General features: G+C 40.6%; 1 protein-coding gene across 2 annotated transcripts in view; it reads right to left on the minus strand.

Annotated features, from left to right (window-relative positions):
• The window catches only part of LOC116062812 (proteasome activator complex subunit 3-like), a 31031-nt gene that overhangs the window by 7197 nt on the left and 1721 nt on the right, over positions 1-22113 (minus strand). For both annotated transcript variants that reach the window (XM_035994570.1, XM_031317520.2), the window contains exons 4-7: positions 21837-21941; positions 11993-12044; positions 11183-11298; positions 5786-5854 (exon numbers count right to left, since the gene is read on the minus strand). In XM_035994570.1, the coding sequence (XP_035850463.1) occupies positions 5786-5854; positions 11183-11298; positions 11993-12044; positions 21837-21941 (342 nt within the window). The remainder of the gene's footprint in view (positions 1-5785; positions 5855-11182; positions 11299-11992; positions 12045-21836; positions 21942-22113) is intronic.

Genomic DNA, 22113 nt, shown 5'->3' on the forward strand with positions numbered 1-22113 from the left:
CAAAATCACACTAATTTCGAACTTTCAATTCAAAATGGCGGACTTCCTGTTGGGTTTAGGGTATGGCTCCAATGAGCTTTTTTGTACGTCTTGACATGCTACATATGTGTACCAAGTTTTATGAGTCTACGTTAAACAGCAGGGGCTCAATTTGCAATTTGAATTTTTGAATATGTTTAAGCCCCTCAAAAAGGCGATTCATTTGCCAGAAGAAACGAAAGGAAAGGAAGAATTCCTTCAGTTTCAATAGGGCCTTCGCCGCTGTCGGCGCTCGGGCCCTAATAATTACATAATTATTAAATAAATACAGCTTGAAGCAGAAATGATTACATACCTAGTATACTTTTTATATTCAAATAAATTATATCACTTTGCTTGTAAATGTCTCCTCGTATCCCTATTATTAAAGAAAAACACATTATTTGACTATATGTTGTATTTAATTTATCTTCCCTACGTGGTGAAAACTCGTCACATGGTGTTTGTTTATACTTGCATGTATTATGAATCAGTGTTCTTGATGATGTGTGTGTATAAATATCAATAGATGCATACAAATTGTATATATTGCATTTAATGACTATTTTCTGTAATATGCTGCCTGGAGAATGCCAGTTCTCAAGCTCCTTGAGGGTTTTAAAGTGCTGATATTATGCTCATTTTCAGAATCATAATTGTATTTAGAGGTTATATCAGAATAGGTTTACATGGTTTAATTTTCAAAAAACACCATATTTTTGTTGTACTGCACATTGCTGCAGCTCCTCTTTTCACCCTGTGTGTTGAGCTCTCTGTTTTAGCTACCGAGTGAGGCATTTCACTTCTGTTCCATCTTTGTTGCACATGCGCAGTAGCTAGGTAAGGACTACTAGCCAGTCAGAATCAGAGTATGAGGGCGTGCCATGCTAGCAGCTAGGCGACAATTATAACGTGCGTTACAAAGTGACGCACGTTCGTCAGGGAAGTAAAGGCTGGATAGAGCTGTTTGGAGCAGTTTGTGAAAAGTGTTTTCTGTTGGAGATGGTAAGTCCCTTTGGGGTGGACTTTGGGCTTTGTCACTTTGTAAACCTATAGCATGCACAAAAAAGATACATAACACAATAAAGGAAAGGGAAAAAGCCAAAAAGCATAATATGAGCACTTTAAGCAATTCACTCTTCACATTCCCTTGCAAATTATTTATTGTATCTTTTTCATTTTTTTGTAAATAAAGCAACAAAACGAAATCTTGTGTTGCTGTTATTACTAACTGCTGCACAACTCCTCTGAAGGCAAATAAAGTTCTACTCATTCGCCTGTTATCAGATACCAGGCTGTAGACCATGTCAATGCTGCCCCCCAGTGTCAAACATAGGGACTGCAGGAACAACCTCCATTCACCAAAACATTTAACTATAGAACAGCAGTAAAGACTAGTGAGGAATGCCAATGAGAATCAAGTCCTGTAGTGATGTGATGACTTGAACTAGTCTGAAATAATCTGTTAAACTTTAATCGTTTCAGTCAATTCTTTCAGACTACTTAAAATGACTATAAATCCAGGACCATCGGTGTGTGTGTGTGTGTGTGTGTGTGTGTGTGTGTGTGTGTGTGTGTGTCTTCTTACGAATATCTCGAGAACTGCTCATCTGATCTACTTCACACTTGGCTTCCTGGGTACCCAAGGAACTTGCTGTTTGGAATTTGGAGCAGTTTGGACAGCGTTGGATATTGGATGTTAATAAACTGTGAATACAACTTAACTACTGCACAATATAGGTCGAGGGAAAAAAACGCTACCATAACGCTCAATAAAAAAGCATTTTTAGCCAACACTAGATATCAAACAAAAACCAGACTCTATATCGTATTAAGTTGCTATATCCCTATAGCAGGGATGTTTTATACAATATCCTTTATAGTTTAAGTTAAAGAACAACTACTTCTGTGAACATGGTTAACATATTTTAAAAATGTATTCAAATCCCACATTTGACTCACAAGTAACTACTCAAATTACAAATTCAAATGAGTTACATATGTAACTATGGTTCTATTAATTCTGGATGACATTCACAGAGTGTAATAATAAATAATAATTTTTTAAATAATATTTTTCTAATAAAACATTTCCTAGTGGGGAACTTAGAATGTACACTCTGTTTTGTTAGACACACTACACACAGGCCTGAAATACGCACACATCCTACACATGGACAAATTGAGAGATGTCAGAGTGAGTGGGCTGCGACTGCTGGACAGGTGCCAGTGTCCAGGTCTCCAGCTACCAGTCCACACTCTGTACTTTGGTCTGTACAGGGACTTGATCTAGCGAGCCTCCGGTTCCCAACCCAACTCCCTACGGACTAAGCTACTGCCCCCCTTAATCTGGGGTCTCTAGTAGTAGGTCAGATCATGGATTTTCTTTTGGTTGTTAGATCAACGAGTTCATTTCCAGGATTCCAGGATGTGTGCTGCCTAACTCCGTTCTCTTCGGGAAACAACCACAAACTTCAAGCTACATGCTGAAAATGAAATGGTTTTTTTTGTTTTGTTTTTTAAACTTTCTTTTTATCGTTTTTTTCAGTTTAAAACAAGAACAGGAAGGAAAGAAGAGAGGGCAATAGAAAAAGAGACGTGGGCCATGCTACAGTTCAGGCAAAACACACCGAAAACAAAGAAAAAACAGGGATTTACAATTAGAGTGGGTTACATTCCTTATAGTATACAGGCCATTTTTTCCACACCTTAATATAGTGGTCGAATTGTAACCTTAAGGAAAAGGTCAGTCTCTCCATAAAGTTTATTTCACTGACAATTGCAATCCAATCATCCTTAGCTGGCGGGTTTATCCACAGCAGCTTCAGTGTAATGGATTTGTTGCTTGCAACAAGAAGGACTTTGTAAAGATACTTATCATGGGACATGAGATTATCTGGGAATTTGCTCAGGTATAATGTGACAAAGAAGCAATCCACTTTTAGTCAAATACAGTACTCATGACCCCTGCAATATCTTTCCAGAGTGGCAGTATGAAAGAGCAGTCCCAAAACATATGAAAGTGGTCTGCCATTGATTTACCACACAGCCTCAACATCAGTTCTGACCGCGAGAGCCCTGCTGTACGACTTTCACTTTAGGAGTCACAAAAGAACATATTATATTCTTCCAGGAGAATTCTCGCCGAGATCTTAAGTTGGTAGTTTTGGCCTGATTCTCCCAAATGTCGTGCCACTCTAGTTCAGATATCTCCAGGCCGGATTCCCTCTCCTATTTCTGTCAGACCTGAGCAGTGGAGTGAGTTTTGTAATTCCTCATATATACCCGTGAGACTATGCTTGCTACCTTTAGTCTTATAGGCCTCAGAAAAAAAAAAGAAAACAAATTAAAGAATTATATATATATATATATATATATATATATATATATATATATATATATATATATATATATATATATATAGTGCCTGACAAAAGTCTTGTCGCTTATCTAAGTTGTAGGAACAACAAATAATAATTTGACGTGTAGTTGATCAATTGGAATCAGAAATGGTTTATATGAAAGGCAAAGGCTTCTGGATTATGCTTATTATACCAAAATAAAGTTTTGTATCATTAATTGAGTTTTATCATTGAATTAGGACAGAAAGGTCAGATTTGGCTTGGACAAAAGTGTTGTCTTTATATGATTCAACCAATCACAGATTAGAGTTTCACCTGTGACAAATACTGTAATTAACACATTCCTGGGTGTGTATAAAAAGAACTCCAGCACACCAGACCTTCATGTGAAGTGAAACCTGACCTCTCACAACATGCCAAAGATTCAACCACAGACCAAAGTGCTGATCATCAAGAGCCTGAAGACCAAGTCTGCTGCTGAGGTGGCAGACATCTTCAATGTATCCAAACGTCAAGTGGAAAGGATAAGAAAAAGATTTGAAGAAACTGGTGAAGTTCATGACAAGTCCGGGTCAGGCAGACCCCGTAAGACAACTGTTCGAGAAGACCGTTTGTTGCTTCGACAGTCCAGGGCCAGCCCTTTTTCTGCCAGAAACCCCTGTATCTATAACAACAGTTTGTCGAATTCTCTCACGCAGTGGCCTCCATGGCCGAATTAGTGCTCACAAACCAGCATTACACAGAAGACAACTAAAAAAGTGTGTTGCATTTGCAAAGGCCCACAGCTTGGTGAAAAGATGGACAGTGGAAAAGTGGCAGAAGGTTGATTTTTCTGATGAATCATCCATTGAACTGCATCCCAATTGCTGCAAATACTGCAGAAGACCTGTTGGAACCCGCATGGACCCAAGATTCACCCAGAAAACAGTCAAGTTTGGTGGAGGAAAAATCATGGTTTGGGGTTACATGCAGTATGGGGGTGTGCGAGAGATCTGCAGAGTGGATGGCAACATCAACAGCCTGAAGTATCAACAAATTATTGCTGCCCATTACATTCCAAACCACAAGAGAGGGCAAATTCTTCAGCAGGATGGCGCTCCTTGTCATACTTCAGCCTCCACATCAAAGTTCCTGAAAGCGAAGAAGGTCAAGGTGCTCCAGGATTGGCCAGCCCAGTCACCAGACATGAACATTATTGAGCATGTCTGGGGTAAGATAAAGGAGGAGGCTTGGAAGATGAAACCAACGAATCTTGATGAACTCTGGGAGTCCTGCAAGACTGCTTTCTTTGCTATTCCAGATGACTTCATCAATACGTTATTTGAGTCATTGCCGAGACGTATGGATGTAGTCCTCCAAGCTCATTTTCTTTTTCCCAAGGCACCATGACTTTACGTATGCTCTGATGTTATTGTAGCATGTTTGTGTATTCACAATAAAGTATAATTTCTACCGTACATTACTGTATTTTTGTATGCGACAAGACTTTTGTCCAAGCCAAATCTGACCTTTCTGTCCTAATTCAATGATAAAACTCAATGAATGATACAAAACTTTATTTTGGTATAATAAGCATAATCCAGAAGCCTTTGCCTTTCATATAAACCATTTCTGATTCCAATTGATCAACTACAAGTCAAATTATTATTTGTTGTTCCTACAACTTAGATAAGCGACAAGACTTTTGTCAGGCACTGTATGTATATGTGTATATATATATATATATATATATATATATATATATGACGTTTTGGACCGATTGGCAGGATTTGCTCTGGACAAAATACACAAAGCGATACACTTGGTAAGAGCAAATAACATTTAACCATGTATCGAGCTAATTTAAATAGCTCCCGTATTGTGTCAACAGTAACTTCATTTAATATAGTATTCTCGTTTTCTTTTGCGGGTTTCAAATGTTCCACCAAAACAAGTTCCTTTCTGAGACCATTTTGCAGAGCCACGGTCTCTGCAACCAGAGCTTAGCGCCTCTCAAGAAAATTGTGATTGGTTTAAAGAAATGCAAACAACCCATTCCTATCCTGGAATGTACTCCACAGCGCCATGGAGATAGGTCTGGCAATGCGAGACTAGTTATTTTGTGATAAGTTCTCAATTATGTCTTAAAGGTTTCCTGTAATGAATGAATACATTTCATTTGATACTATTTACACTGAAAATAGAGACAAGGTTTGAAGACATTCATTTCAGCTGCTTCAGTTGGTTGGGTTTATAGGCAAGTGTTAATTCCTGAAAAATGTGCATTAAACTATTATTTTTTTTTAAATTCAATTATTAGTAATTAGTTGGAAACTTATTTTGTATTTAACTACAAAAGATTGTAATTAACCATTTTAGCCTTAAATATGTTAAACCATGCTTCAAGGCAGTAAGTGAGGACTGACCTGTATGGAGACTCCAAAGTTGTTTCCATCTTCTATTCTGGGGATGAGTAGCTGGACCCACATCTTAACCTGAGTAGATACAAGATCATGTCTTGTCTCAGTGCAAATGACAAATGGCTACACACTGGAACATTTTAAAAGCACACGTACATATACAGACACATAACATTGGGACATTATAAAATACCATCCTAAAAGTGGATACAGATGTTGAAAATCTAATCTCTACAGGAAGTGCATTCCAGAGTTAAGGAGCCCTGACAGCAACAGCTGAGTCCCCTGTGGCCACAAAACTGGACCTGGGAACAGCAAGAAATAACTAATTAGATGATCTTAGACCACGGTCAGGCACATAGGATGTTAAGAGATCTACTATTTTACTTTGGGGCCAGTTCAAGTTGTGCTTTAAAAGTAAGTTATAAATACCACATATCACATGCACACATCAGCTGAAAGCAACCAGTAAACAATAACACAAGGAGGTTGGGAGGTTTTGGAGATGTGTTTACTGATAATGTGCAAACTCCCCATTTCCTGCTACCCCCTGGTGAACCAGCACAAGGCTTTTATCAAGTTACAGGAAATTCAGTCTGTGTATTGCCGAGTTAGCAGAGCTATTATTCAATAAAACAGGTCTACACAACCAAATATTGACATATTCTGCGCCGTTAGTCAGCGGTAGGGCTGTATTCAACCAAAGAAAATCTTGGTCGACTAAAATTCTACCTACTCTTCAACCAATCGATTGGTCAATGGGGAAAAAAATGCAAACAAATCTGCATGTTATTTCTATAGCAACTGTTGCCTGCAGAGCACTGAGTGCACTCTACCGTGTTGTGTGTACATTAGTCTATATCCATGGCGTTCCACTTCCAGGATTGCTCCGGTGCTGCCAGATATTCCGCTGGATGTCCTCCTTTTCGGACGGATGTCCATTACCTTCTGCTTCTTTGTGTTGGAATTTTAAACCCAGGTCAATTTATAAGGACTATGGTTAACTGCTCCTCAGATCTCTGCAGGGTAAATCAAGACAACTAGCTGGACGAGTTTTCTGTTGCATGACTAAAACAACTTTTGAATGTACACGTTCCACCAAAACAAGTTCCTTCCCGAGGCTATTTTGCAGCGGCACCGGGGCTCATTACGACTGTGATTGGTTTAAAGACATGCCAATAAACCAGATCATGTTTTTCTCCTATCCTGGAATGCTGTGTGGACTAGCCAGACCCTCCTCCAAAGCACTGTGAAGGAAGGTCTGGCAATGCAAGACTATGTGTCCATCAATGTTCATTCCTGAGGCTTTAAGTTTTTAATGCTTTGCAATGGGAGCGCCGCATATACACATGAAGCTACAAACACCAGCAGCGTTTGTTTCTGGTCGCAGAGGGATGAAGAATTTTGAACTTTGGGTAAAAAGCTGTGCTCATAACTGTCACTTTTTTACCCAGCTGTCCAATCACAGTGGAGGATGGGCGGGACAAATACAACAAAGACCAGCCTCACATCCTACATGTACAAGTGCTGAACAACAACAGTGGACGAGAAATAAATACTGTAACCGTATATTCCTGTCCTCTCTACCTACATGCTTCAGTCTTCCCTTCATCTAGACCAAGTACTCTCCTTTTTGGGCTTTTATGGCCTTTAATGGATAGGATATCTTGAAAACAGGAAAGGGGAGAGAGAGGGGGGATGACATGCAGCAAAGGGCCGTAGGTCGGAATTGAACCCGGGCTGCTGCCAAGGACTCAGCCCCACTCTACTGGGTGAGCTAGAGGTCACCCTAAGACAGGGGGCTTTATGAAAGTAACAGCAACTGTTATCCGACCAATGATAATTTGGTCATATTAGAGCATATCGACAAACCGACCTGGTGTTGTCAGCCCTAGTGAGCAGATCAGTTTTAATTATTGTATGGAGGAATCGTACAAACAGGTTTTTGCAAACCAGCACGTCTCCAACACATCATCAAGCTAAACAACTGCTTTAACCTTACTGTGCATTCGAAAAACACTTGCACTTTGCCAGCATGGCTTGACTGGTCACAGTTCACCATGTTTCTACCTGTCAACCATTTTCTAAAACAGATGAAGTCCAGCTGCAGTTTTGATGGTCATAATCATTGTTACGTTATTTCTTGGTGAGCCCTTTGTGAACTCTTTGATACCAGAGAAGATAAACACATCAGGTCGAGGTGCCCGCTCTCCCTATGGGTCCATGAGGTGCTGATGATTAAGGGTGTCACGATTTCGATTTTGATTCGAAATCGACCGAAATTAAGTCACAATCTTGAACTTCGGATTAAAAAATGGAATCGTCGATGGCTTGTCAAGCGGAAAAAAAACACACGTGTTGAAGTCTCAACCTCCTCTAACTTAGCTACAGCCAGGCAAAAGATAGCATGGCAACTGCAGATGCAGGAGACCCACAAACAAAAAAGAACAGTCAGGTTCCCCACAGGACACCAAAAACCAACATAGTGAAGCCTCTTGCTTTTAGTTGATAATGTTTGATTGCCTCCTTAGCGGAGTTACCTCCGTCACTTCCGGTAGAATCACAGAGGAAGAAAGGAAGAAGAGATGCTAAAAAAAACCGGGACCTTTAACTCGTCGCCGAGGGCTGGCAAGCTACGGAGCCACTCATTGGATGGAATCGGCCTCTTCTACGGGTGAGTTTTAGCGCCATTTTAGTTTGCAATTGCTGGCGTAATTATCGAGGCGGACTGGGGGTGTGTCTATGACACAGGACGTGTAGGACCAAAAAGCGGCGATCGCTACAAGTCGCAGTCAGTGTCCAATTCCGCCATGCTTGCCTCGGTGCCCCCGTCTGATGTAGAAATGGAGAAGGACACAGGGAGTAGTATATGTTCAACTGTTCGGAAATAGTTTAAGACATTTAATTGTTCAGAGAAGACTATGTACATGGCTGTTTTATTGTTTTTGTTTGTTTTGTTGTGAACTTGAATGTCATCTTCTGTGAAGAAGACCACAGTTACAAAAGAGAAACTAAAGGCAGGTTATTTTGCTTAAGTTTTCAATTGACTGAAGATATAAGTTATTGTTACATTATGTTGTTAAAAATTGTTTTAAATTTGACAATGTAGTGTGGTACATTGCAAACAAAGGTCAGATATTATATTGCATAAAAGTATAGTCTAAAAATGGCATAGCAACCTGTGCTTTTAAAAAAAATTATGTAAAAATCGAATCATGACCTTAGAATCGAAAATGTAATTGAATCAAGGATTTGGAGAATCGTGACACCCCTACTGATGATGCTGTAGAGTGACATTACAAAACTGTCCAATCAATGTGTTACCCATCAGTGTGTGTCAGGGTACCCCCAGCATCTTCCAACTTAAATTCAAGGCTTTTTAAGACCTTTTTAATGCCATTTCAAATGAAATTCAATGCCAACTTCGTACCCATTCCGACAGAAGTATGAGTGGAAAATGTCAAATCTGTATACATTTTAAACCCTAGAAAATAATTATGTACAAGTAGGCTACTTGAATTAAATAAAACATTTTATTTAAATTATCAGTCATATTTAATACAATTTATTGGATTATAATATAATCCAATTAAATAAGCTATATTACACTGCATAATGAGCACTTTTACTTTTGGTACTTTTAAGTATATTTTGATAACACTTTTGTACTATTACTTAAGGAAGATGTTGAATGCAGGACTTGTAACTGACAAGTAATTTGTAACTCTACAACACTGTTTTTCTACTTTTACTGCAATACATGATCTGAGTAAGTCTTCCACCTCTGGAAGTCACCAACAACAGTCTTGCATGAATACCTGCAGCAGTGTTTAACACTGAAAACACACAGCTCAGTTCAGCGTTTACTTGCAGCTCTGCTACAGTAGCAGATAACCTTTAACGTTACCTGCCAGTCACTTCGTCTCTAAACAGTCCACTCACAGTGAAGTCCTGCACGGATCAACAGATGTTAGAGTCCGGCGGCTGCTCGCTCTGTTTGTTATAAGACGCACATCAAGCAGATTAATGCGCTCACAGCTCCGTGTTTGGCTAGCTAATAAGCCGTTAGCCTCTTAGCTTGAGCTTTGTCTGAAGGCGCCGAGCGGCCAGCCAGGTTTCCGACACATTCCGCACATCCTCCGCTCAGTTTAACCGCTAACCCCCCAGTACCGGTCAGAGAGGCGTGTTTACTTTGTGTCTCGGTCCTCCGGTGTGTCCAGCAACGGGCTCCGGTCAGTTTTTAATTAGCCTACATTAGTAACAGCTAATTGTGTTACGGTATGAACTTAATCCTAGGAAAGGCAAAAAAAATATAAGATCTTTGTAACGAAATCCAAGACTTTCTATACCCAATTCAAGGCTTTTAAGTTGGGCTGTCAGCATTTTTTTTTTTAAAAATCGTATTAATCGCATGCCGCCATTTATTAATTTATTTTCACTTCACTCGGCTTTGCGTCGTGCCTAACAGGCTACTATTTTGCCGTACTTCCTCGTAACACATCCTGCTGCTGCAGGAATAGCAACGCGGATTTCGGTGGCTCATTCCGGTGCCACTGATATGCCTGCACTTCTCTCTGATGCTCTGAAACAGACGTTACAGGCAACAGAAACATTGCTGCACGTGACGCTAGTTAACACTATACTCAACAGCAGCTAACGCTAGCTAGTAGCTGGATTAAACAAAAAAAAACAGACGGTGCGTTCAATGAAACTGGTAATTTACATCCTCGTGGTGCATTCAAAGTTGTTGTTAAATTCAAATGTGAGACTAGATTAAATATATAATAAACAAATACAAATCATAAAATCAAGTTCATAAAGTCACTTTCTTTGCATTAATTTCATTCCCAATCAAGATACACTGGTAAGAATGGCTTTCCATTGTTAATATGTACTTAAAAACTGTTTTGAAATGCAAAATAATAGAATTTTAATCATGTGATAAAACATGCGATTAATCGCGATTAACTATAGAAATTCAACGATTAATCGCGATTAAGAAAATGTAATCGTTTGACAGCCCTACTTTTAAGGCCTTAATTTGAGATTATCAAATTTAAGACTTTTTAAATGCTTTAAGACCCCGTGGGTACCCTGGTGTGTGTGTGTGTGTGTGTGTGTGTGTCTGCGTGTGTGTCTGTGTGTGTTTGGGTGTGTATGTGTTTCTGTGTGTGTGTGTTTGTGTGTGTGTGTGTGTGTGTGTGTGTGTCTGCGTATATGTGTGTGCGTGTGTTTGTGTATATGTGTGGCTATGTGTGTATGTGTGTTTGGGTATGTGTGTATATGTGTGTGTGTGTGTGTGTGTGTGTGTGTGTGTCAGTGTGTGTGTGTGTGTCTGCATATATGTGTGTGTGTGTATGTGTGTGTCTGTGTGTGTGTGTGCGCGCACACGCAGACACTTACTGTGTTACACTTCTCAATCAGAGTCCTGATCTCTGGTTTGACTCGCTCAATCAGGTCTACCAGTTTGGTGTTACATTTCAGCATCCCCTCTGGCATCACCAGGGTTTTGGTTCCCCCTGGAAGCAAACACAGAATCCACAGTTACAAACTCTGCTTCTCATCAAAGAGTAAGGTTGCTGCTGGTTCGTGGTCCGACACTCTGCTGCATGATTTTGATCAATACAAGACCATCAACATGCAGAGTAGGTGTGGGGTTGGTCCTAGCCCTGCAAAGTCAGCTCACTTTTTGCATTTCGCTTACTGTGCTCAACAGGCATTCATTATTTCAAGTAGGTTTTATGATTGATGTTATCTCCTTCAGATATTTTTAAACCTAAGTGGACAAATACACTATTCATTGGACTGTCATTGGTCTAAAGTTGGGCAATATTATGATATATAGCAGTGTTTTCCCTACCATTATAAAGCCTCTGGTGAAGCACACAAGCCGTTTTGGGCTAAGCCGAATAAATGTAAAATCAATGTGAGCATAAAACTAAGTAAATTACTTGCCTCAGATCTAATGATTGTAGTTGGTCAGTTAACTTCTTGTCTTTAAGCTTTTTGAGTGTTATTTATTATCTGCACTAGCTTTCCAACATTTTAGACATGATAGTAGTAATGATAATAATCTAAAATTATGTGAATTTGTAAAATTGTTTTGAAAGAGGACCCCTAACCCCCCACAAATACGTGCACCTTAGTCTTCCACAAACTTAGGGAAAACTGTGTACACTATGAGATGAAAAAACAGGAATCTTTTGTTTTTACCTTGCCAGCTCTCAACAGTGACTCCATCTTCTAGTTTCCTCTTTTTAGTATTCTGCAGCACAAACAGAAGATGTAATTTCATGATTAGGCATGCTAGAAGTGTGGCTCAATGGATGGCAATGTTGGTCTGTCTGTCACTCAATCCACAATTGTCCAGACTGAAATATCTCAACAACTACAATGGACTGTAATGAAAGTTTGCGCAGACATTCATGATAACCATAGGATGAATCCTACATTGCTGACTCATCAGGTCAAACTTTTAATCTGTCCAACACTTGTAATAGAATGCAATTATTTTCATGATCATACCAGCCAAAGAATGACACAAAACTTATAAGGCCTACATTTATTTATTAAAGGCAGGGTTGGTAACATTTTTAATATATTGTTTAAAATGGTCTTGACACCCCGACAGCAATAATAAATAAGTTATGAGCTCTGAAAAAGGAGCGAAAAAAATCTGTCATCTGTAGCTGCTGTAATCTTGTAAAGACTCCTACCAATAACTGCTCATGGTCCACTTGGAATGACTCCTGTGAATGACCTGAGCTCAAAGCGCATCATTCCCACCGGAGTTACTGCAAGTCTACTGGAGAATGGAGGTGAAAACTCAGCAAAAGTTGCCACTGCGGAGACTTACGGTATGAGGGGTGCGGTGTAGACGCATAAGCAGCTGGCTCCCGCGACTTAACTTTTAGTTTACCTTTTAAGCCTCTCCTTTTAAAGATTTTTAGTTTGCAACAGGCTAGTAGGGGGGTGGGTTGCGTGAGGGGAGAGTGGTATTTTTTTTGTCACTGTTTTATAAGTTTTCTTTTATTGTGTGTTCTGTTAGTTTATTTTTCTATTATTTTTGTGCTACTGCTATAATCCACAATGTTAGACCCAGACAGGTGCTTTACTCCCTCTCTCTGGCTCTGAGTTGTGAGCAGGGATGGGCGGGGACATTCACAGAGGCAACACATCATATGATGGCTAGTACAGTCTCCTTCTCTGCACCAAGTGGTGCTGTTTGATTTACTAGTTGGAATGTTAAAGGCCTGAACTCTCCTGTTAAGCGCAACAAAGTGATTAACCATCTTAAAACCCTTAACACTAAAATAGCCTTTTTACAAGAGACTCACCTTTTGCCATTAGATCATGTTAAACTTCATAGAGGTTGGGTGGGCCAACTTTATCACTCCTCATTTTCTAGCAAGACACACGGGGCAGCAATTCTGATTCATAAAGCAATCCCCTTCTCAATGTCCATTGTCATTTCAGACCCTAATGGACGTTTTGTAATTGTTACGGGTAGAATTGGAGCCAATTACCTGGTGTTGGCGAATGTGTATGGCCCAAACATGGATGAGAACTTTAAGATTTTTTTCTCTAAGAACTCTCACCAGCTTATCCTTGGTGGTGACTTCAACTGCTGTCTTGACCGCTCGCTTGATCGCTCATCTAACAGGCCTTGTGTTCCATCTAAATCATCTAAAGTTATCCAGCTATTCATGGAGCAGTATGCCGTCTCAGACACCTGGCGCTTTTTTAATCCTAGCACCAAGCAGTTCTCATTCTTCTCTCCTGTCCATGGCTCGTTTTCATGAATAGATTTCTTTCTCATTGATAATAAGCTCCTCTCCTCTGTCACGTCGTGTTCCTACAATCCCCTTGTAATTTCAGACCATGCAACCATGGTCATGGATGTCTCCTTCCCGGGCAGGTCTCTTTTCTGCTCTCCCTGGCACTTTAATTCACTGTTACTTTCTGACACCAATTTTATTAGCACAATTAACAGTCGTATTGATCTTTTCATATCTAGTAATGTCAATCCAGATGTATCTACAGCAGCTATATGGGAGTCATGTAAAGCTTACTTAAGAGGTGAAATAATATCTTACTCTGCCTATCAGACAAAGATTGCTAGGGAAAAGTAACTTTCTCTCTCCAATATAGCAGAGCAGCAGTCAACGCACCTGATGCTTTCAAAGAACTACTCACAAAGAAGGCGGAGTATGACATTCTGGCCTCCATTGAAACGGCAGAGTCCCTTTTAAAAACACATCATAATTACTATGAGTTTGGAGATAAGCCAAGTAAATTGCTCGCTCACCAAATTCGGCAGTCCTCCTCATCAAGGCACATCAACCAGATTAACACAGATATTGGAACAACTATTAACCCTTAATCCATTAACAATCAGTTCAGAGAGTTTTATACTTCATTATACTCCTCTGAGTGCCTAAATAGCGAAACACAATACAAACACTTTTTTAGTTCCTTAGATATCCCTTCCATCAACTCTGAACTGGCATCTAGTCTGGATGCACCATTTACGATAAACAAACTTAGGAGTGCTTTAATGCTTATGCAGAATGGGAAATGCCCTGGCGGTTTCCTTGCCAAATTTTTTAAAACATTTGCAGATACACTGTCCCCACTGCTACTTAGCATGTTTAATGAATCGCTGCAAAATGGCACACTCCCTCTCACGTTACGCCAGGCTACTATCTATCTTATATTGAAAAAGGATAAAGACCCTCTGTCCTGTAGTAATTATTGCCCTCTCTCTCTGCTTTGCGCAGATGTCAAAATACTGGCTAAAATGCTGGCTAGACGTCTAGAATGTGTCCTTCCAAATATCATCGCTGCGGACCAAACGGGGTTTGTAAAGAACAGACATTCCTTTCATAATGTCAGACGACTGTTTGATATTCTGTATTCACCCACAACCTCTCACGGCCCTGAGCTGGTCATTTCAATGGATGCCGAAAAGGCATTTGACCGCGTGGAGTGGCCCTACCTGTTTTATACATTGAAACGCTTCGGCTTTGGCAATACATTTATATCATGGATTAAGCTTTTGTATACATCCCCTCTTGCTTGTGTCCGCACGAATAATGACTATTCTGACTATTTCTTCCTCAAAGGTGGTACCTGACAGGGCCGCCCACTCTCTCCATTACTGTTTGCCATTGCCATTGAACCTCTTGCGGTAGCCCTCAGGTCCAGTCAGATGCAGGGCATCTCAAGAGGCGACATAGAGCATAAGGTATCCCCGACGCCAACGACCTCTTGGTCTTTCTTTCTTGTCCAGACAAATCTATCCCCCCTGTACTAACTGTATTGAAAGACTTTGGGCATATCTCAGGTTATAAATTAAATCTGCATAAAAGCGAACTTATGCCATTTAATGCGGCGGCCACAGCCTATCCCCTCTCAAAGTTACCATTCAGAACGTCTCTGGAGCACTTTAAATATCTGGGTGTCTGTGTAACAAGAATCTATTCAGAACTATTAAATGTAACTTCTCCCCTTTTTTAGCCAGGCTATCCCAAGACGTCCACCAGTGGTCACTCTTACCTCTGTCTCTCGCTGGTCGGATAAATTGTATTAAAATGAATGTACTGCCCAAGTTTTTGTATCTTTTCCAGTGCATACCTATTTTCCCTATCTAAACCCTTTTTCCACTCTCTTAGTAGCTTAATCTCAAAATTTATTTGGAACAAAAGCACCCCTAGAATCAAAAAAGAAATTCTACAAAAACCTAAACAGTTGGGCGGCCTAGCTCTACCCAACTTTTTGCTTTACTATTGGGCTGCAAACATTAGAACAATTTGCAGTGGTGCCACACCAACAGCCAGTCTCCACCATGGCTGCAGGTTGAGTAGGCCTCATGTAGTCCCTCCTCTCTTATGTCCCTGTTGCGCCTCCCCCTGACTTCGTCACTCTAGTAGTAGTGTAGTAGTGAAAAACTGCCTTAGAATCTGGAATCAGTTCAGGCGGCACTTTGAGCTACAGGTAACACCTGTCTTAGCCCCAGTACATTCGAACCCTCTGTTTACTCCATCAGTTATTAGGGGGAATGCTGATTCAGCAGCATTCCGACTATTGTTATTCGGTTCTTTATTTATTAGTGGGAATGCTGATTCAGCAGCATTCCAACTATTGTTATTCAGTTCTTTATTATTATTCCGTATGTTTTTTTAGCTTTCCGTAACTTCTGCATACGTTCAGCTATTAAAACCATTCAACTTTCAAAATCTTCAGCTCTTTCAGGAGATGATGGGACTTCTTCAACTTTTTTTCTACTATTTATACTTTTTCAAATATTAAGCATATTTAATTTTTTTTTTACATTGAAAGTCAATGGAGCCCTCCTCAAAACTTTAAAATCTTCTTCCGCTCCCAAAATTTTCAGCTCCTTCATACTTTCACCTACAGATGCCAAACACACTTTAAAATGTTCACGAAAACTTCAGGTATTAGGTTATGGCTTTTCAGTTTGATATCTTTTACAGTTTTTGTGAAAAAGCTTTTTAAGTTTAGTGTACATTTCAGGAAATTCTATCGATTATAATGGGTGTGTATTGCGAGACTTAGAGTGGATGATGTCATCAGCCAGAGCACAGAGCCTTAAAAAATTATCTTTGTCCCTTCTCTATAAATTGCTCTCACGCCCACAATATTTACTTGTCATGCACAATTTATACATCAAAACGTAGGTATTGTTGTCTAGTTTCACCGTTGGCTCGGTGAGCTTCCAAATGACAACAGTTCCAACTCTTCCTCCATTCGCTGCCCTGTTAAACATCCTCCACATTTCCGAGCGAAATGCAGAGCGAACCACTTTTTTTAAATCGATGATATCTCCACATTTTTAAGTTTATCCACATCGATTTTATACCGATAATTTCGCAAAGGCCTTGTGGTGGTCACGATTACGTCATTTGACTAATACCCCTTATCGTTGTTGGAGTCTGAGCCTTTTTTTGAGAGCTCGCTCTCAGTGTCTCTGAATAGCTGCAGCGTGCCACATGTGACATATTAACAGCAGGTGCTTTGATCGTTAGCTGATTAAAGATCAAAGGAATCTCAATACATAGATCAAAGCGTTCCCTACTGTGTTTTACAAACATGGTAACCTTGACAGACTGAACTACAGACAGTTTATTATGAACATAACATCTCACACACACACACACACACACACACACACACACACACAGACCCACACTAACACACACAGACACACACACAAACAAACACACAAACACATATATGCAGACACACTGTTTTAGCTACAGAGTGAGGCATCGCACTTCTGTTCCATCTTTGTTGGGAGTCGCACAGGTGCAGTACCTAGGTAAGGACTACTAGTCAGTCAGAAGTAGAGTATGAGGGTGTGCCACGCTAGCAGCTAAGCAAGCATTATAACGTGTGTTACAAAGTGGCGCACGTTCCATCTCTGAAGTAAAGGTTGGACTACAATAGAGCTGTTTGGAGCAGTTTGTGAACAGTGTTTTTGTTGGAGATGGTAAGTCCCTTTGGGGTGGACTTTGGGCTTTTTCACTTAGGAAGCCTATTACATGACCTTTTCTCAGATCTCTGCAGGGTAAATTCAGACAGCTAGCTGACTATCTGTCCAATCTGAGTTTTCTGATGCAAGACTAAAACAACTTTTAAACGTTCACATGTTCCACCAAAACAAGTTCCTTCCGAGCCTATTTTGCAGCGACACCCCGGCTTTTCTCTGGTGCTTAGCACCACCCAAGACGATTGTGATTGGTTTAAAGAAATGCCAATAAACCAGATCATGTTTTCCTCCCATCCCGAATGCTATGTGGAGTAGCCAGACTCTCCACAAGGGTGCTTTGGAGATTGAACTCTCCATTGACTTGTATTGCAACTGAAAAATCTCTAAAAGCTAATGTGTGGTGGGATGCACTACCAACAGGGTAAAGAACCCATAACTAAGTTTTATAAAGCTATGCGGTATTATGTTTGCAAGTGCCTTAGCTTGGTAACACATAGCTAACATTAGCTTACTAACATTGTCTCTCTGGTAGACGTAAGTTTTTTTTCGTTCCCGCTAGCTACAGGCCTTTTTATAAGCGGTTCAGCCCTTAGTTGCATATTGTATTGCCAATTGTTTTCCCCTCTGGTGGGTTGTTTTAGAGTCTGACTCTGTTGGGACTGCTGTTAGTTCCACATTTCCTCTGACAGCCAAACAGAACAAATTCTAAATGATTCAACCCACCTTCTAACATTAGCCTGGCCTTGAAGGGGACCTACGTCATGGCGCACTGCACGCAACTTTGTTTACATTAATTTTCCACCACGAGCACACAGCGACAAACACAAATTAACAGAGAACTCTGTAATGAAACATTATCTAAAAAGTGTAGTGAAGCGGCATTGTTGTAAAGCAGGGGTGCCCAACCTTTTTTGACCCAAGATCTACTTTTCAAGTAGCCAACCTCCCGAGATCTACCAGTCCAGTGTCAACATCGCAAACCACACACATCGTTTCCAGCCTGCAGTAACTAACCTCACAACACTTTTTCTTGTTGTCACACAACTACTAGACATCACAACACAAACCATCCCTCTCTCAAACACACACACACACACACACACACACACACAAATTCCTCTCACACAGTTGCCAGTTTGCATAGTGCGCTGTAGCACAAACCCACTCTCTGCTCCTCTCTCTCTCTCTCTCACACACACACACACCAATCTGCATGATGAGCAATAGTCATATAACTGACCTTAATATGAACAAAACAGAAACATAAACCAGATACAAAACAGGTAGATCTCTGAGTTTGAAAAAAGGAAATCACTTTCTACCTTAATGGGAGACCTGGCACTGGGAGGAGGAGGCTAGCTTCTCGTAGTCAGGAGTGTAGGAGCTGGTTGCAAGGCGTAGGCAGGCTGCAAGGTGGTCATCAGTCACTGTTGATCTGTACTTGGACTTGATGATTTTCATGTGCGAGAAAGCAGACTCGCACAAATAAGTTGATCCAAAAAGAGCTGTCAGGTTCAAGGCACATCTTCTGAGATTGGGATACTTCTCCTCCACCAGTAGTTTCCAGAACACTACATGCTCGATCTGGCTTTGATCTCAATGTCATTTTGCAATGTCAGAATCTCATCCTCAAGAGCGGAGCTTTCCAAGTCAAAAAGTGATTTGACTTTGGCGGCAATGTCACCAACATCAATACTAGCACCAAATGGATAACACATATAGCTGGCTACAGGCTCGATGGATGCAAAGTCAGTAAAACGCCTCTCAAACTCTGATGAGATGCTCTGAACATGCTCCTCATAACGTCCGCTGTCAAGCTGTGTCACACCTTTACCTTGACGTTGTAGTTCTGCGTGCATGTGAGGGAAGTTGTGCAGGTTACCCCTCTGCAGCCTGCTTGACATCAGCTGTAGCTTGCTTTTAAACGTGTTCACTGAACTCATCATGTTGACTACATCTTTACCCTTACCCTGCAGCTCTAAATTCAATTCATTGAGCTCGCCAGTGAGATCAGTGAGGAAAGATAAATCTAAAAACCACTGGTGGTCCTCTAGCTTTGTATGGTAATGCACATGTTTTGAAAGCTTCAGGAAGTCCTTGATTTCAGGCAATAGCTCCGTGAATCTGGCCAAAAATCTACCTCTGCTTAACCACCTAACATCCGTGTGAAGCAGCAGGTCTGTGTGCTCAGCATCATTCTCCTCCAAGTGAGCACGGAAAAGCCTTCTCTGCAGACTCCTGGCGCGAACTGAACACACAATCTTCATCGCAATATCCATCACTTCTTTCATATTTAAAATCTTTCCACACAACGCTTGCTGGTGAATTATACAATGATAATTCAGGATATCCGGGAAAGATTCACTTTCTTTACACAGTGCAATGAACCCACTGTTGCGGCCCATCATAGCAGGCGCCCCATCAGTCGTGATGGAGATCAGCTTGAAGAGCGACAGTTTTGTCTCGCTAACAAATCCCATGAAAGCATTAAAAATATCCTCACCTCTGGTGTGTCCTTTTAATGGCAAAATTGTGAGTAGCTCTTCCTTGGCGCTCATGTCTTCAAAAACCATCCTGATGAAAACACACAATTGTGCCACATCCACCATATCAGTCGACTCGTCAAATTGGAGGGAAAAGCACTCACACGCGTCAATATCCTTCCTCAGTTGCTCCTCCACATCCACAGCCATTCGCTCACATCGCCTTGTAGTAGTATTGCGGGAGAGTTGCACTTCTTTAATGGCCTTCACGATCTCTGTTTTATTTTTAAAGTCGTCAAAAAGGCTATCCGCTGCCTCGAGAAAGGCTTCCTTCACCATATCGCCGTCATTGAATGGCTTCTTGTGTTTAGCGAGGACATGACTGACGCGATAGGAAGCAATAGTTGCGGCCTTACCCTGGGTCTTCGGTTTGGTGAAGACTGACTGCCGTGCTGCAAGCTGTGCTTTCAAATCCCGCACTTTTGTGGCGCGTAAAGGCGTTTTTGCAGGGAAATCCCTCTCGTAGCTCCCGTGTACTGTTTTAAAATGCCGCTCCAGATTCCCTTTCTTTGCCAACGCCACCGTTGCATTGCAGATCAAACAAACAGGCTTTGAATGAGAATAAACAAAAAAATAATCTTCCTCCCATTCAGGGTGAAAATGGTAGGTCTTGGCTCGTTTCCCCTCAGCCATGTTAACGTTTAGGAGCGTGTAACCGCTCTGTTTGCTAGCTTCTAGCTAGCTACTGTTGACAGCTGTCAACTTCCTGTCATGCATGTCACGCGCGACCGTAGGTTAAACGTGACCTACTTTTTTCTTTCTCTTTTTTTAATACTTTTTTGTGGACGTGTTTAAGAGACTGATAGGGTGCAGGACTCATGATAGGCTGTAGTGTACATTTAATACAAAATATAACACACACACACCCCAAAAAATGTTTTTTTTGTTTGTTTGTTTTTCCTACACCCCTCGCGGTCGACTTGGGATCAGTCCGCGGTCTACCAGTAGAACGCGATCGACTGGTTGGGCACTTCTGTTGTAAAGGCTAACGGTGCATGGTTAGCACAATGACATCATGTTAGAAAGCACAGCCGAAACGATTTGTCATAAACTAGATAACTAACAAACAATGCTAACTGCATTAATAACAAAGCCAAACGGTGTTGTCACTACTATTTTAGTGATTTATAAGCAACCTGTTTCTTGTAGATTGTCACGTTACTGAGAATACAGCTATTAGAAGGTAATATATGAAGTCAAAGCTAATTTTGACAGCTGTAGGGCAGCTAACAAACTTTAGCTGTCTCCATGAAGCTCCCAGCTAAGCTAATGTTACTATACCTCGCGACGCAGTTAGAAAACAAGAACGAGCCAACTATTGATAACATAAGCACTTTAGCTCGGTGGATGTCGATTTTAAAGTAATGTTAAAACTATTTCCCGTCCTTCCGATTTCCAGCAGTAGCCTGTCACTCCTCCTTCTACTAACTTTACTCAGTATGTAACGTTAGCTCCGTAATGCTGTACTAACGTTACTCGTTAAGTAACGTAAGCTTAGACCTCACAATGCCTTGTGTTTCTCACTCCCGCTAAGTTATTGTTCATAAGTCGTGACATGAGTGACACATGCGGGTAGGCCAAGGCGAGAGGAGGGAGATTAGCTAACGTTAGCCAACATATTTATAAGAAAAGTCATACTGAAAATAGTAATTTCAGCATTCAAATTGTATTTTTTTTTTTACTATTCAAATTATATTCGACTTTCGGTATTTGTTCCAACAGCCCTATTGTCCATTACAGTGCAGAAATGTTTTCTCAGTAGTTAACCATCTATTATATTATTGTATAGATCCGTTCAACTTGATTTACTTACACACAAGATTTACTTACTTAGTTGTCAGAGATGCATCTCTGACAACTAAGTAAGTAAATCTTTAATCTAATCTCTTAAATCTTTAATTGTTTCTGTTTTTCCGCAGAATGACTTGTTCAACTGAGTATTCAGCCACTAGCTGTGCCATGATGACTAACCTACAACTCATAGAATATACTGCAAGCTTACCATGTCCACACCATCATGGCTGTTATTGAAGAGAATCGGGTCTGGGACTTTGAACTTGATCTCTGAATGGATTTCTTTCAGGTCAATCACGTTGAGAATCGGCTCCTGGATGAAGACCACATGGAAAGGGTTTAAAATAGCTTTTGTACAAAAGAATAAAGCAATATTACATAAGCCTAAAAAACACATTAAGTATTTTCGGGGGCACTGTTATACCTTTCTCACAGACAGTAGAGAGATGACAGCGAGAAGAAAAAAAATTAACCAAGCAGATGTC

This window comes from Sander lucioperca, chromosome 2 (genome assembly GCF_008315115.2).
Source record: "Sander lucioperca isolate FBNREF2018 chromosome 2, SLUC_FBN_1.2, whole genome shotgun sequence".
In the NCBI taxonomy this organism is placed as follows: Eukaryota; Metazoa; Chordata; class Actinopteri; order Perciformes; family Percidae; genus Sander; species Sander lucioperca.